The sequence below is a fragment of the Astatotilapia calliptera genome, chromosome 9 (assembly GCF_964374335.1).
Source record: "Astatotilapia calliptera chromosome 9, fAstCal68.1, whole genome shotgun sequence".
NCBI classification, from domain to species: Eukaryota; Metazoa; Chordata; class Actinopteri; order Cichliformes; family Cichlidae; genus Astatotilapia; species Astatotilapia calliptera.
Window position 1 is genome coordinate 2612501 of NC_137430.1, and position 18105 is coordinate 2630605.

Below are 18105 nucleotides of genomic sequence, written 5' to 3' on the forward strand. Positions count from 1 at the left end.
TTCTTTCATTCTTTCCCCCTGTCCTATCCCACAGTCATGTCTGTCCCGTTTGCAACTGAAAATAAAATAAATTCATAATTATAATAAAGGTCAATCAAATGGACCAATATGATGATCCACTTGGTAAAATAAATCCTCTTGGCATCTTTCTTGGCCTCAAGACAACAATTCTGATGGCTATAGATCCAAACGGGACACAAAAAAAAAAAAAAAAGAAAAAAAAATTGAAAAAAATTGTATTGTTCGATACATATGCGTACCGAACCGAAAGCACTGTATCGAACGGTTCAATATCGATACGAATATCGTTGCACCCCTAGTGTGTGTGTGTGTGTGTGTGTGTGTGTGTGTGTGTGTATGTATATATATATATATATATATATATATATATATATATATATATATATATATATATATATATATATATATATATATATATATATTTTATATATATATATATATATTTTATATATATATATATATATATATATATATATATATATATATATATATATATATATATATATATATATATATATATATATATATATATTTTATATATATATATATATATTTTATATATATATATATATATAAAATATTATATTGCAAGGGTGCAAGATGCTAGCAGGCAAGGCATACATGCCTTGCCTGCTAGGAACATCTGTGCCGAGTATAACCTGGAAGTCCCGAGGTCAAAATGGGAGATGCCTCCAAGGGTGGTGGAGAATGACCGAGCTAAGATCCTGTGGGACTTCCAGATACAGAGGGACATAGTGGTGGTAGACCGGAGCGATAAACCGCCCGCAGGGGCGTGCTGAAAAAAATGTAAACAGTGACAGTGCAACTCAAGTATTGTTTTCAGTTTATTGTAAACTCTGCCGCTTTGGACAACACAAGGGGCATTAATTAACATCTTTGCTATTTAGTGCACAATATTTGAATAAACTAACAACATCCACCAACATAGAACTGTGGCAGTCAGTGCAACTGAGGTAGGTATTAACATCAAGTCTAAGATGACTCACTTAATGGAGAGAAAAAGTGAGTGGCAGGTTTTTTTGTTTTTTGTTTTTTTTTTATAAGAAAAGTAGCTTTTCTGCATTATCAGCAGTCAGACTGTTTCTGTTTTCATCTATAATGTGTGACACTGAGCTAAAAAGACTTTCACTTTCCACACTGCTACATGGGGCTGAGTGGTATTTACTCGTCTGTTTCTCTGTTTAGAAGTCTCACAAGCACAGTCACAGCTGGGATGACATAGAATATAATAGAATTAGAATTCAACTTTATTGTCATTGCACATGCACAGGTACAGGGCAACGAAATGCAGTTTGCATCCATCCAGAAGTGCTTTAGTGATATAGATATATTACAATATATATTAGCAATAGTATAGATATGTAAGCATATTACAGAAATGGGTCTATTATGGTATGTTATAATGTACACGGTATGAAGTATGTTGTGAATATTCTATAACTAAGTATGTACAGGCTGTAGTGAGTACAAGCTATGTACAGGCTATGAACAGGATATAAATATGAAAAACTATACAGAATATGAAATAAATAACTTTACAGAAATTTGAGATATACAGCTATACAGAAATGGGAACTATGCAAGTTGTAAACAGTTGTAGGATTAAAGATTATCGAATGTACAGAATGATTATTTACACAGAGCTATACAGTAGTGCAGTTAAGATAAGTGAGGGTGTGGATAGTTTCTACAGAGGCTATATAAAGTGCTAGTGGTTGTGAGTGGTGGTTCACTCCATGTTATTATTGTGTGTTTGAGGGTACAGTTGTCCATTGTGGGGGTGTGTATGTTCAGTCCATGTGTTAACGTGGGTCAGATGTCAGGAGGCAGAGTTCAGGAGTCTGACAGCTGTGGGGAAGAAGCTGTTCCGGTACCTGGTGGTCTTAGTCCGGAGGCTCCTGTGGCGCCTCCCAGAGGGCAGGAGGGTGAAGAGTCCATGTGATGGGTGACTGGGGTCTTTGATGATTTTCCCAGCCCTTTTCAGACACCGCTTCCTGTAGATGTCTTTTATGGCAGGAAGTGGTGCTCCGGCGATGCGCTGGGCAGTTTTCACTACCCTCTGCAACGCCTTCCGGTCCGAGGCAGAGCAGTTCCCGTACCAGACTGTTATACAGTTGGTCAGGATGCTCTCGATGGTGCAGCGATAGAAGTTCACCAGGATGTCTGAGGGACAGGTGGTTCTTCCTCAGAGTCCTCAAGAAGAAGAGGCGCTGGTGAGCCTTCTTGACCAGCTTGGAGCAGTTGGTCGTCCAGGTGAGATCCTCGGAGATGTGGACTCCCAGGAACTTGAAGCTGCTCACACGCTCCACAGCCGTCCCCTTAATGTGGATGGGTGGATGTAGGTCAGCATTACTCCTGTAGTCCACGATGAGCTCCTTGGTCTTCTCGGTGTTAAGCAGCAGGTTGTTTGTGTCGCACCACTCAGCCAGACGATCCACCTCCTCCCTGTAGGCGGCCTCATCGTTGTCACTGATGAGGCCAATCACCGTGGTGTCATCTGCAAACTTAATGATGGTGTTGGAACCATCAGCAGGTCTGCAGTCGTGGGTGAAGAGGGAGTAGAGGAAAGGGCTCATCACACAGCCTTGTGGTACACCGGTGTTCATTGTGATGGTAGATGAGCAGTGGTTATCCAGCCGGACATGTTGGGGGCGGTTGGTCAGGAAGTCCAGTAACCATTTGCAGATGAGGGAGCTGATGCCCAGGTCTGTCAGTTTCCTGATGAGTTGTGAGGGGTGGATTGTATTGAATGCTGAACTGAAGTCTATAAACAGCATTCTAGCGTAGGTGTTGTTGTTGTCCAGGTGTGAGAGGACAGAGTGCAGTGCGATGGAGACTGCATCCTCTGTGCTCCTGTTCTGGCGGTATGCGAATTGGTGTGGGTCCAGGGTGGGGGGGAGACAGGATTTGAAGTGTGCTAGGACCAGCTGCTCTAAGCACTTAGTGATGATGGGGGTGAGTGCTACTGGGCGGTAGTCATTGAGGCAAGATGGGTTGGAGTTTTTGGGTATCGGGACGATGGAGGTGGATTTGAAGCAGGCCGGTACCACAGTGTGGGCCAAGGACAGATTGAATATGTCTGTGAGCACTCCTGCAAGCTCCCCAGAACACGCTCTGAGAACACGCCCGGGGATGCCATCTGGACCTGCAGCCTTGTGGACATTGATCCTGCTCAGCACCGCTCCTACATCGGTGGGGGAGAGAGTCAGAGGTTGGTGGTCTGGCGTCATGTCTGCTTTGGTTGTGGTTGTGGGGTTCCCTCGCTCAAAACGAGCATAAAAGTTGTTGAGCTCGTTGAGGAAGGAGACATCAGAGGATGCGGGGGAGGGTTTGGTGGTCCTGTAGTCTGTAATGGTCTGGAGTCCTTGCCACATGCGTCGGGGGTTGGAGTTGGAGAAGTTTTCTTCTACCTTCTTTTTGTAATGGTGTTTGGCTTTTTTGATGCCCTTGTTTAGATTAGCCCTGGCTGTGCTGTAGGCGTGTGCATCTCCTGACCTAAAGGCGGTGTTGCGGGCCTTCAGGAGGAGACGAACATCCCGGTTCATCCAAGGCTTCTGGTTGGGGTACATGGTGATCCGTTTCTGGGTGGTGACACTGTCTGTGGTTTCGGAGATGTAATCCAGTACAGATGAGGCGTACTGGTCCAGGTCTGTGTGGGTGAACATATTCCAGTCTGTGTTTTTAAATCTGTCCTGGAGCACTGCCTCTGTCCCCTCTGGCCACACTTTAATTGTCCTCACAGCAGGTTTCACATGTTGGATGAGTGGTGAATACCTAGGTGTGAGGAACAGGGAGAGATGGTCCGATTGTCCAATGTGGGGGAGGGGTGTGGCTTTGTAGGCTCCAGCCAGGTTGGAATACACATGGTCTAAAGTCTTGTCTCCTCTGGTGTGGCAGGAGACATGTTGGTGGAATCTGGGGAGGACTGTCTTTAAGTTGGTGTGGTTGAAGTCGCCAGCAACAATAAAAGCAGCCTCGGGGTGTTTATTCTGGTGTTTGTTAATGGCTGCAGAAAGTTCTTTCATGGCTAGCCTAGCATTAGCGTCGGGGGGGATATACACGGCAGTGAGTATGATTGAAGTGAGTTCTCTGGGGAGATAATAAGGTCTGCATTTGACCATTAAAAACTCCGCATTAGGTGAGCAGTGACTCTCAGTAGTAGTGGAGTTCATGCACCAAGCATTGTTAATATAAATGCACAAACCTCCACCTCTGGTCTTGCCGGAGTCATCTGCTAGCCTGTCGGCTCGGTGTGTGTGGCGTCCTGCTAACTCGATAGCATTGTCCGGGCAGCTGTTGTTCAACCATGTTTCGGTGAAAAACATGACATTTGAGTCCATAATCCGTCTGTTGTTAGTGATGGAGAGCCGTATCTCATCCATTTTGTTTGCCAGAGAACGGACATTGGCGAGGAAAATACTGGGTAAAGGCAGCCGGTGTGGTGTTAGCTTTAGCTTAGCCCGTAGCCCTCCGCGCCTACCTCACCTTTGTTTACGATCTCGGCGCCGTCTGCGTGCACTTCCGCCCGGCCGGGGAGAGTGGGCAGCCTCCGGTGTTCTGGAGTTTTCTGGGATGAGTCGGAGATCGGCGATAAAACTGTTGGAGTTGTGAGTCCAGATGTCCAGAAGCTCTTGTCTGCTGTAGGTCAGCAACGCACAGCAATTCTGGACGAATAATCCGGTTAAAAGTAGATAAAAAAACCGCTAAATAGCAGATTCTGGAGAGACACTGAGCCTCGCGTTGTTCACGCGCCGCCATCATCAGAGGCTAGTGCGTCGTAGCTGCTCACTTTTTTAGTTCGTTCCTCAAAGGGGGCGAGGATGGCAACAGTCGTCTCCGTAAGAGCCCATTGGTGAGCGGTGAGATAGTCAGGGAGTTCGTGCTCAGACACATACACGCCCAGAACTCGCTCTTGCTCAATGAGGGACTGGAGCATGTAATACGTGCTGTTACAGCGCGTCTGTACGTCCTGCTGCAGTCTCTTTTTTTTGGCTGGTTGACCTGTCCCTGAATGTCCTCGAGGCGGGAGTAGGCTAAGGCGGAATGTTTAAAATGCCCAACTATTTTCCTTTCCACTGCTATAGCATCAGCTATGCTCCTCTGTGCTAATAAGCGTGGGTAAACTCTTTTACATCATGTGCTAATCTCACTGGGCAGGCGTACAGACACTTTGCAGGCCAAATGTCTCTCACCTTTGCCCTAGAAACAACTCTAATATTTATCTGTGTCTGTAAGTGTGTTTGCATTGACCCTCAAAAGACTGAATGCCAACTCTCATAAGCACATTTGCAATGTGTGTATGAAAAGAAGTAAAACTACTTATTCAATAAAAGGTCACAAAATACCACTAATAAAAGGCCGGTTAGAATAATGAATTTCCCACAACTCACTGCCTCTGTTTGTATCTCTGTCACTGCAGGACCAACGTGGATCGAGAAGTCAGCGCTCTCAGGAGCCCGACAAATTCGTTGAAGAAAGAAGTGGAAGAAAAAAATACAACTGTGACGAGTTTGGGAAAGATTTTACTGTGAAAGCTTCCCTAAAAATGCATCAGGTCATCCACACTGGAGAGAGACCGTTCAGCTGTGACGAGTGTGGAAAGTCTTTTACCCACTCTGGAAACTTAAAAACACACAAACTGATCCACACTGGAGAGAGACTGTTCAGCTGTGACGAGTGTGGAAAGTCTTTTACCCACTCTGGAAGCTTAAAAACACACCAACTGATCCACACTGGAGAGAGACCGTTCAGCTGTGACGAGTGTGGAAAGTCTTTTACCCACTCTGGAAGCTTAAAAACACACCAACTGATCCACACTGGAGAGAGACCGTTCAGCTGTGACGAGTGTGGAAAGTCTTTTACCCACTCTGGAAACTTAAAAACACACCAACTGATCCACACTGGAGAGAGACTGTTCAGCTGTGAGCAGTGTGGAAAGTCTTTTACCCACTCTCGAAACTTAAAAACACACCAACTGATCCACACTGGAGAGAGACCGTTCAGCTGTGACGAGTGTGGAAAGTCTTTTACCCAATCTGGAAACTTGAAAGCACACCAACTCATCCACACTGGAGAGAGACCGTTCAGCTGTGGAGACTGTGGAAAGTCTTTTACCCACCCTGGAAACTTAAAAGCACACCAACTCATCCACACTGGAGAGAGACAGTTCAGCTGTGACGAGTGTGGAAAGTCTTTTACCCACTCTGGAAGGTTAAAAACACACCAACTCATCCACACTGGAGAGAGACCATTCAGCTGTGACGAGTGTGGAAAGTCTTTTACCCACTCTGGAAACATAAAAGCACACCAACTCATCCACACTGGAGAGAGACAGTTCAGCTGTGGAGACTGTGGAAAGTCTTTTACCCACTCTCGAAACTTAAAAACACACCAACTCATCCACACTGGAGTTAAAGCGTACAGCTGTGATCAGTGTGGCAGAGCTTTTACTCACAGTAGCAACTTACAGAGTCATCTAGTTACCCACTCTGGAATTAAGGCATACAGCTGTGACATTTGTGGAAAAACCTTCAGCCGGATAGGGAGGCGAAATACACACCTACGCATTCACACCAGACATGATGTGTACTGCTGTGAGCAGTGTGGCAAACAGTTTGCTACAAACACAGAGTTACGATGTCACATGTTTACCCACTCTGAGGAGAGACCTTATAAATGTGACCTGTGTGAGAAGACTTTTTAAATCTCCACGTTACCTGAGACGACACCAACAGATCCACACTAGAAAGACTCTACAAGTGCAGTTGCTGTGAGGTATTTTTATTTTTATCTTGTGATTTTAGTCTGACTGTCTGAAACAACGGTTAGCAACATGTTAGCATTTCTGCTGCATGGAAAAGCAGCTCTGAGTGATTATTCAGATTTGAATTACAGTATTTTAGTGGTAGCAGTTGAGAATTACATTAATGTTATTGCAGTATTGTTTCTGTTATAGTTTTTGCAACGCATTAAGCTGAGTATTATAAGGCAAACAGTAAATGGATGTTATTTTATGTCTTGTCTTTTCTTAGTCCTGGATGTTGACACAGATGATGTTTTGTTTTTTGTTTCAGGCTCCACAGAGTTCAGGTGGAGTCTTCTGTAAAGATCTGATGAGGCACCTATGAATGAAAATGTGCCTCTCGTTACATTTTAAGCTTTCTAAACTGTTCTACTGTAGTGTTTGTGTTGAGTGGTTAGCTTTGTTCCAGCAGTTTGATTAAGAAATCTGTTTCCTGTTAAATTTTTATTGAATGCATTGATCCAGGTGTTCTGCAGTTTTTTTTTCAGCTTGTTTGTGTAATGAAATCCTGCAACAGTTAAACCAAAATTTTACATGTTAAATAAAGAAATGGTTTACTGACAAAGAGTTTGAGCCGTGATGTCATTTCCTGTATATCAGAGCAACACCTGAAGTGACCAGTGTTTAAAGTCAGTCAAATTTTGTGTCAGCATGACCTTGTGAAAACTGCTTGGCGATGCTTCACTATGTTATCTGCTCACTGTTGGGGCGTAGAAGGACGAAACTCCCAGGGTGACCAGTGCCAGGAGCTTCCTGATGCAGAGAGTTGAGTGTGGGGGATATAAAGGAGAAGCTGAGGCATCCCAAGGTTAAAGCTGGCATAACTGAACTTTAATGTTTGATGTGTGTTTTGGTTCTCCTGCGTACAGTAATTAATAGCTTGAACACAGCAGAGCTTGATATAAAGACCTTACAACTGAATTGAATTAAATTGGTTATTTAGTAGGTCTAAAGGGATAAACTGCGTCCTCACATCTGCTTCATGAATATGAAGGGTTGTAGTGGGAGAAGGTGGTGTGAAGTCCTCATAGGTGTGAAGTGAGAAGGGGGCTCCTGTGGGTGAAGTCTTTGATAGCGTCGATGGCTCTGTTGTGGGGGGAGTGGGGAAGGTGGGAGGATGAGTGACCAAAGTGTCTCTATTGAGGTGTGAAAGCTGCTCGATGTCTCATCAAACCGGCAGTAAAAGTCATTGAGGGTGTTGGCCAACAGCAAGTCGTCAGTGGAGTGGGGCTGTGTGCTTCCTGAAGTGAAAATCTGGCATTTAAAGATGAATGGGGAAAACTCGCTCACAGCTGACTAATGAACATTTGCATGCATGCTTAAGAACTGCATTGACCACATTTCACCCAAGGTTTAAAATTCTGCCTGCAAATGTCAGAGGTCTGTGTCCATATTTTCTCCAGCATACGGGGGATTCCCATCATAATGAGTCTTTTGGTAAGAGGTGATAAAGAACCTAATCAAAATTTCCATCCAAATTCCCTCCATCTTTGTGAGCTAGTGCATTTCAATTGTTGTTTATGTTATGCACACTCCTCCCTCCTTCTCCCATCTTATTTGTAAAAAATGTATACAAACAGGAAATGTGTTTTTTGTTGACGTCACCACTATATGCCTTTTTGAGCATTGCTATCAAATCTACATTAGTGTCCGACACCACTCTAATTGTCCTCTTTATATAGTGTCTTATTAACAAGTATCGGCATAAATCCTGTCTTTCCAGATTGTATTTTTGTTTCAATGTATCAACACTAATTAAATTTCCATCTTTAATCAAGCTATCAAATGTAGGCAATCCTTTAGCAGACAAACTTTTGAGACATGAGTCCAATTTTTGGGGGGTAATGTCTGAGACATAAGCATACCATTTAAATAATACCAAGTCTTGTTCTAGTTTGAATCCAAATATATATATTGTTAATTAAATGTTAAATAAAAAATATAAAAAGTTGCATTTCCTGCGAAAATGCAGTGTAGTGGAATCTGATGAAAACGGCAGGAAAATCTCCCTTTTAACAGGAAAGCAGAACTCTCAAATAACCAGGAAGGGGCGGCCATCTGTCACAACTGGTTGGGGTGAGAGAAGGAAGACAGGAGAAAAGACAGACAGAGATTAATAACAAGTATGATTCAATGCAGAGAGGTCTATTAACAGTGTTGGGAAGGTTACTTTTAAAATGTATTCCACTACAGATTACAGAACTTTGTTGTCTGGGTCAAGTTTGCTAGCCAGAGACAGAGAGAGGCATTGAAAGGCTCCAACGGAGCTTATTGTTTGGGAGGAAAACACGAACACAGCGTACAGTCGAGTCTTAATAGCGTACATACAACTGGGCTTTTGGCTGCAGTGATTATTATTGTATTTACATGCTTCCAGCTCGCGTTTCTGCTCTATGACAACTTGTACTTTTCTCCTTTTTCTCCCTCCTCGCTCACAGACACATCACGGGTATGGCAGTCCATTCTCCCTGCAGCACGGACTGCACTGTCCATGAGGCTGCATTCTTTAGAGCTATGCTTGTAACACTCTCTTATTGCCTTCATATTATTTTTAAAAATATTTCTTCACTTCATATGAGATGCGAGATTGAGACACGGGCATTGTATTTTTTCACAGCCCGGTTAAAGGCTTTGGCTGAATTTACACTTCACACATTTTAATATCAAACTTAGTGTTTGTGTACACCTTGGTCATTATAACCTGACACTGATCAGGGCTGCTCTGACGATCACACTCACATCCATGTAATCATTTAACTGGGCTGATCTGGAGTTACTGCACAATGCTGAATGTGTCCTTACAGTACAGGGAATAACTCTCTCTGTGTTCCTGTAGAGAAACTCTGGGTTTGTGTGCTGACGAGCATCACTCACAGTAAGATACAAAGACTCACTCATACATTTCCACACGTGTGACAAATTCAAAAAGCTGCTGAAACCTTTAGAACATCATAAACTACACATTGTTGTCCTCTTTTAGGATGGAAAAGCTTTCAGATTTATTTAGTCTTAAAAGGTAAACCTTGTTTTGCATGTAGGAGAATGTTTCAATAAGTCACACACACGGGAATTACAAAGTCTGAGGCACACCATTAACCTCAAATTTCACTAAACCTAACACTGAAACAATCTTCTGTATGTTGATGTGTGAATGTTATTGCAGTGTCAACTCCTCACGCTGAGTGTTCAGAGGCGAGTCCTCTCATTGTTCCTCAGTAACACAGTTTTCATCAAACAGAGCAGAAATGAACAGACATGAGCGTCTCTTTTCTCGGCTCTGTGTGCACAGCGAGGGACTTCTCTCTGCTGAATTTGTGACAAAGTGTTAGTGTGTTTAGTTTTTCAGTTGGGTTTTATTTCAATCATAACAACAGTCTCCTTCAAGTGCTTTACATGGTAAGGTAGACCCAACAACAGGGATCCCCAATCCCCTGACTCTGGTCCAAATCTGGACCCCAAGAAGGTTTTGTCTGGACAGCCAAACATTTTTTCATTTAGTTTGTAGTTGGAGATTTTATTGCTTCCTGTAATCTTGTTTTCTACTTCAAACGTGCTTTTACCATTAAAGACCGCCCCCCCCCCCTTTTTTTTTAAACCCATGTGTATATTTATAGCATCCTCCTTATGCATTTCATGCATGTGTTATTTTCAGGCATATGGGGGTTATGTCACCCCCCCCCCCCCCCCCCCTCCTTCTCATCAGTAATGATCTAGTCCGATATTTACTTGGGCGTGAGCCAATTAACCAATACCTACCTATTATATGTCAGCTGACCTATCTATGAAGTTTTGACTGGTTAATTTGAAATCTTTTTTCTGTTTCCTGTCTTGTATTTAAGCAATTTTTACAATGTTTTACTATGACCCTGATGAAGGCCACAAGCCGAAACGCGATGGTCAATTATTAAAGTTGTTCATCTTCCCTCAAGTGTTGCTGGAGTTCCTTCTTTTTGAATTCTTTCATCCTCTCCATGCACCTTGGAAACAGGTGAAGTTGTGCCAGAAAGGTTTTGCGGAGATTTTATTCCTGCCATCTGTTGTGGGTAACTCTTGAACAGGCGTGACGCAGCCTGTAAAATAAATAAATAAAAATAAACATTTAAAAAAGTGATAAGCAGATTGAAATATACATGAATGCAGGTGATGATCAGTGCATGGGACCGATGCAGTGAACACAGTATAGGTCATGCGTTTGTGGTGGGAACAGTCTTATGTTTATTGCTCATGAGTCCAACAGCAGAGGGGAAGAAACTGTTCTTATGGCGAGAGCTTCTGGTGCGAATGGACCGGAGCCTCCTGCCTGAGGGGAGCAGGTCAAACAGACTGTGTCCAGGGTGAGAAAGGTCAGCTGTGATCTGGAGGTGTACAGGTCCTGCAGAGATGGGAGTCTGCAGCCAATCACCTTCTCAGCAGAGCGCACAAAACACTGCAGTCTCTGTTTGTAAGAGGTGGCGACTCCAGCGTACCACACGGTGATGGAGGAGGTGAGGATGGACTCAATGATTGCAGTGTAGAATTGCATCATCGTCCGTGTTGGCAGGTTGAATTTCTTCAGCTGCCTCAGGAAGTACATCCTCTGCTGGGCTTTCTTAATGACGGAGGTGATGGTGGGCTCCCACTTCAGGTCCTGGGTGATGGTGGTATCCAGGAAGTGGAATGAGTCCACAGTGGTGATGAGGGTGTCAGACAGGATGATGTGGGGGCTGTGTGCTTCCTGAAGTCCACAATAATTTCCACTGTCATTGTTTAGCACCAGGTTGTTGCGGCTGCACCAGGACACCAGACGTTCAACCTCCATCTTGTAGGCAGACTCATCCCCGTCCGAGATGAGTCCAATAACGGTGATGTCATCTGCAAACTTCACTAGCTTGACAGACTGGTGGTTGGAGGTGCAGCAGTTGGTGTACAGCAGGGGTGGGCAACTCCAGGCCTCGAGGGCTGGTGTCCTGCAGATTGGAGATTTGTCCTTGATCCAACACAGCTGATTCAAATGGCTAAATTCCTTCCTCAATGTATTTTGTAGTTCTCCAGAGGCCTGGTAATACACGATTCAGGTGTGTTGACCCAGGGTGAGATGTAAAACCTGCAGGACACCGGCCCTCGAGGCCTGGAGTTGCCCACCCTGGAGTACAGGGAGAAGAGCAAAGGACAATTAGTGGATGACTATGGTGGAGGACTCATTTTCACAGGAAGTAAAGTTTATTTATTAAGTGCTTTTCATAGACAGGTAGTCACAAAGCGCTGTACACAAAGATTAAATTAAACAGTCCGATAAATAGCAAATTATATACACAATATAGAGGTTAAATGTAAATTAAAAATGTAAAAAGCATTGGTCAACAGAAAGCTTGTTTAAACAGTAAAGTTTTTAACTGCTTTTCAAAGGATTCCACAGAGTCAACCAAACGTAGTTGTGGAGGTAGACTGTTCCACAGCGTTGGTGCCACAGACTGAAAGGCTCCGCCCCCTTTCATCTTCAGTCATGTTCGGGGAGCAACCAACAAACTCCGAGCCTGTGAGCGGAGACAACGAGCAGCAGTGTATTTTGTGAGAAGCTTGGATAAATAATCTGGTGCCTGGCCATGTACTGCTCTGTACGTTAAAACAATAATTTTAAAGGGAATTCTAAAATCTATTGGGAGCCAATGTAAAGAACATAAAATAGGAGTGATGTGAGCTCGCTTGCAAGAGCGAGTTAGTAGTCTGGCTGCTGCATTTTGTACAGAGATGATTTATCCAAGGTGGTAAACAGGGAATTACAATAGTCTAAATGCAATGACACAAATGCATGGACAACTTTTTCCAGTTCAGCTAAGGAGACCATATGTCGCAGTTTAGAAATATTCCTTAAATGAAAGAAACAGGAACGAGACAGAGACTTTACGTGTGAGTCAAGGCCCAAAGAGGAGTCAAATATTACTCCAAGATTTCAAATATTTGGCTCAGCAGAAAAACAGAAAGGGGCAAGAACCTGACTGATTTTAGAATATAGATCAGGAGATGCTATGATCATGGTCTCTGTCTTGTTCATGTTTAAAACAATGTAATTGTTAGAAAGCCAATCAGAAACCTGGGTTGAGCACTGGACTAGGATGGACAGTGTATCCAGCTGATTAGGCTTAAAGGACATATACAGCTGAATGTCATCAGCATAGAAATGGTAAGACAGGTCACTAAAAGACTGAATAACGCAGCTAAAGGAAGCATGTAAAAGAAAATACTAATGGACCCAAAACTGAACCCTGTGGAACCCCGCAGGTTAGGGCAGCAGTGTTAGAGGAGAACCTATCAGTCCTAACAGAAAAGGTCCTTTCTGACAAATTGAAAATGATTGAAAATGTGACGTCATTCCGGGGTAAAACCGCAAAGGATTGTGGGTACGAGTGGCAAGCGGTACTAGCGCATGCAGGCTTTCACATGAAAACAGTCACACAGCGATAAAAATAAACACAAAAAATGGCAAGAAGCTGTTTTATTATTAAGTGCAATAGCCGGTCACATGACAACCACGGGAAGCCGACGGGTAAAGAGATCGGTTTTTATCGGATTACGTCCCAGAACACTCCAGCTCACATGATGGGGTTCTTTTACATTCAAGATCAACAAAAGTGGCCAAGAAAAGATTGAAAAATGTTGCCTGGTCTGATGGGTCTCAATCTCTGCAACATTCAGATTTTAGGGGCAGAATTTGTCTTAAACAACATAAAGCATGGATCCATCCTGCTGCTGGTGTAATAGCGTGGAGATATTTGGTTGGCACAATGTGGGTCCCTTAGTACCAACTGACATCATTTACAGACCACAGCCTACCTGAGTCTCAGTTAGGGCTGGGCGATATATCGAGTTTTTTTAAAAATATCGATATATTTTTATACAAGATATAAGATGTGACAATATCCTTTATATCGATATAGTCTATGTTACGTTATAATTATAGTTGTGGAGCCACAAGTTTGCCTCTCTTTCGTCCACTTTTGTCTCTACGCAACGTTACTCGACCTCGCCTCTCTCCTTAACTGAACACAACTCTCCCTCCTCCACCATCGCTTCACCTGCAGGCAGCGACAAGATGGACACGGCAAATCTCCGTTAACGAGTTACTGTGCATCGCCCTGTACAGCATCAATGTATTAACGAGCTAACCATGCTAACGCCATGCAGCCCAGAGCGGCTGCACAGCCTAAAATGGTAAATGGTAAATGGCCTGCATTTGTATAGCGCTTTTCTAGTCCTTAGGACCCCAAAGCGCTTTACACTACATTCAGTCATTCACCCATTCACACATACATTCACACACTGGTGATGGCAGCTACATTGTAGCCACAGCTGCCCTGGGGCGCACTGACAGAGGCGAGGCTGCCGGACACAGGCGCCACCGGGCCCTCTGACCACCACCAGTAAATAGAAATAAATAAAATCCTTTCATTCTCTTAAAAGTTGACAGTGCACCTTTTGTATGAATTCTTGTTGTGCTTGATGACCGCGAACCGATTTTATGGCACTCAGCAATCTGTCAAAAAATGTTTTAGTACGACTTTGCTGCACCGCTTGATGGATTGTTGGAGCATTAAGGCTACCGAGGAGCCTCGCGCAGTAAAACGTACTCTGCTTCAATGTAATATTACCGTATTGTGTGTGTATAAGGACATAAATGGCACCTGTTATGAAACATGGTTACGAAGATGATTTCAAACTCCAGGCTGTCAGTCACACAGTAGAAGTTGGGAACAGAGCAGCTGTGAAATCTGTCTTTGTTATTGTGCTCAGCATCTGTTAGTTTACATTTTGACTGCACAATTGTGAGCTCTTTGTTATGCACAAAAACAACAGTTTTCTTTTATTTATGGAGCATTATTATTTAATAAATGTTCATAATTTATTTTTGAGTAGTTTTTTTCATGTACATCTATGCTGTATAAAAAATAAAAGTGCCTGTGTGACATCTGGGACACAGCTTTGACTAAGAACTCTCTTTTTGTTCCTGCCTTATGGCTTTAAAAAAATATTGAGATATATCGAGATAGGAATTTTGGGTCATATCGCCCAGCCCTAGTCTCAGTCCAATAGAGCACCTTTGGGATGTGGTGAAATAAGATTCACATCATGGATGTCCAGCTGAAAAATCTGCTGTCATGTCAATATAGACCAACAACTTCTGAAGAAAGGCAGTGCCAACAAAGGAAGCACTGATAAACGGAGCAAGTCAAACCACAACTTTAAATGATTATTTTCCAAAATTAATCTTTTTTATATCTCAAACACAAATCAGAATTTTTAATACCTACAGCAACTATATTAAAATCTAAAAGATTTTATAGATCTTATTTTTTCATGAATTTCAGGTCAGGATTTTCAGTAAGCTGCAGGAACCCTGTTCAGTTAGAGAACAGCCAAGTCTCCTCCTCTGATAAACCTCCATCTGTGTCACTGAGAACATTTGTCACTTCAGTTTTTGGTTTGATATACAGGAAATGACATCATGGATCACACTTATAGTCATTAAACTATTTCTTTATTTAACATTTAAAATTTTGGTTTAACTGTTAAAGGATTTCATAACACAAACAACCTGAACAAAAACAACCCAACAAAAAATATCTGCAGAACACATGGATCAAAATACATTCAATAAAAACATAATAAGAGGAAACAGATTTTTTTGGTTCAACTACAGTAGAACAGTTTAGAAAGCTTAAAATGTAACGAGAGGCACATTTTCATTCATAGCTGCCTCATCAGATCTTTACAGAAGACTCCACCTGAACTCTGTGGAGCCTGATCTCAAGGGTTTAAGTCTGACCCTGAAACCAGACGAGGATCTTTCTGTCTCTGCAGCTTTACCGTGATCCAGAGATGGGAGTGATTTCAGTCCTGGATGATCACGCTGTTTGCACAGAGCAGATAACGAAATGAATGTTTTGGCACATTGGTAACAGTGAAACAGTTTATTAGTAACGTGGGATCGTTTGTGTTCGGAGTATGAACTGAAATTCCTGAAGCTCTTGTCACACTGGTCACAGCTGTAGTTTCCTTTCACGTGTGTACGTTCATGATAGTTGTCAAAGGAGCTTGCAAAGATGATAGTTACAATTACCTGATTGTGAGAAGCTTTTGTCACAGTGTCTGCACTTGTGTCAGGGGTTAAGACATTTGTTCAAACACAAGTAAGAGAAATAAGACACTGCAGACCGACTCAGAGAGTTTTAAGACATGCGCACGGGTGTGTGCCTCTCAGCAAAATCACACACCTCGAGCACAGGCTGCTTGCTTTATTTATAGTTCAAAATGGGTTACATAGTACTTCCTCTTTTAACGGAAAGGGGAGAGTTTTAGGCATTGTGTCAGCTATCTAACTTCTGCACACAAACTGAAAATAACGACACAGCAGTATTCATGCTTATCTGACATCACAGACACTGAAGTAAAGAATGCATGTATATCCTGTCTTGTCAAACATCTCAAACACTGAAGTAAGGAATGCATTGTGTTTTGTTTAAAAATAGGCTTGGTTATGTGAAAATATATGAACACTTGATTATAAGGCACACTTGATTTTACTTGATTATACTTAATGATTTGTATTTCATAAAAATCCTCTATCAACTTGTATAGTTTCTCTCCTGTGTGGACTTATTTGTATTTTTTAAGTTGACTTGCAGTGGTGAAGGATGACCCACACTGATCACAGAGATGCTTTTTGACCCCACTGTGAATAAGTTCATGTTGTTTTAACTCACTTGTTGTGGGGAAGCCTCTAGCATATTCTTTGCAGTAGTTCATTTTGTCTCCAGTGTGTCTACGTTGATATATTTTTAGGGTGATTTGATATCTGAAACTTTTCCCACAAAGGTCACAATGAAAGTGTTTCCCACCACAACAGAGATGACAGGGTTGAGAACTGGATCCAACTGTGTCGCTCTGCTTCTAAACAAAGACACAAAGACAGTGTAAGTCAGTCCTTCAACATTTTTATCACGAACGTCGCCTGAAAAACAAAAAACAAAACATCATCTGTGTCAACATCCAGGACTAAGAAAAGACAAGACATAAAATAACATCTATTTACTGTTTGCTTTATAATACTCAGCTTAATGTGTTGCAAAAACTATAACAGAAACAATACTGCAATAACATTAATGTAATTCTCAATTGCTACCACTAAAATACTGTAATTCAAATCTGAATAATCACTCAGAGCTGCTTTTCCATGCAGCAGAAATGCTAACATGTTGCTAACCGTTGTTTCAGACAGTCAGACTAAAATCACAAGATAAAAATAAAAATACCTCACAGTAACTGCACTTGGAAAGTCTTTCTAGTGTGGATCTGTTGGTGTCGTCTCAGGTAACGTGGAGATTTAAAAAGTCTTCTCACACAGGTCACATTTATAAAGTCTCTCCTCAGAGTGGGTAAACATGTGGTGTCATAACTCTGTGCTTGTTAAACATAGTTTACCACACTGATCACAGCTGTACACATCATGTCTGGTGTGAATGCGTAGGTGTTATTTCTGTACCCTACATGGCTGAAAGTTTTTCCAAAATGTCACAGCTGTATGCCTTAATTCCAGAGTGGGTAACTTTAACTGGTAAACTGATAACTTTTAGCAACGACGTGATCTTGTAGAAACAATTAGGTGTCATGGATTCAACTATAATTGCGACTCTTATTTTTTACTTTACTGGAAAACAAGAACTGGTAAACATTCCTGACCGAAATAACTACCTCTGCATGGCAATTGCACACACCTGCTGCTATATATTTTTAATATATATATATATATATTTAGTATTTCTTTTAGCACTATTTATATTATTATATTACTATTTATTACCTTATTGTTAGGGCTGTTTTTTTGTTGTGCATCTGCACCTTATTGTTGTCAATGTATAAGCATGGGACAGTGTGAAACGTAATTTCAATTCCTTTGTATGGCAAGTACATTTGAAGAAATTGACAAATAAAAGTATTCTATTCTATTCTATTCTAAAACATTTCTGCATTTTACCCATATTTTATTTTTAACTCAAAATCAAAATTCCAGATTCTCCTATATGTTGGTTTTGCACCAGGTAGGATGACAGATTTCAGGTGGCCCTGTGTTTTTCTCTATTACATCTGCCACTGCATCTCAATAATCTTTGTGTGGCTCCTCCTGGGTTCTCACCCTCTCCTATCTGGCTCACATGACTCTCATCCTCTGAAAAATCTACGTTTGAATCTCCCTCAATAATTCTGTTAAGAATTTTCTCCACCTTTGT

The 18105-nt window shown here is 42.1% G+C and overlaps 2 protein-coding genes across 4 annotated transcripts in view; one reads left to right on the forward strand and one right to left on the reverse strand.

The window, feature by feature from the left end:
* Positions 1 to 7409, forward strand: part of LOC113028707 (uncharacterized) — a 23888-nt gene extending 16479 nt beyond the window's left edge. Inside the window, exons 2-3 of one of the 2 annotated variants that reach the window (XR_013911386.1) lie at positions 5462 to 6816; positions 7116 to 7409. Coding sequence is in view for 1 of the 2 variants with exons in the window: in XM_080306298.1 (XP_080162424.1) it covers positions 5588 to 6745 (1158 nt within the window). In the remaining variant the exon portion in view is untranslated. Of the gene's footprint in view, positions 1 to 5461 lie in introns of both variants that reach the window. The other variant, XM_080306298.1, reaches the window with a different exon arrangement.
* The window catches only part of LOC113029840 (uncharacterized), a 272650-nt gene that overhangs the window by 68596 nt on the left and 185949 nt on the right, over positions 1 to 18105 (reverse strand). The gene's annotated exons all lie outside the window — the stretch shown is intronic.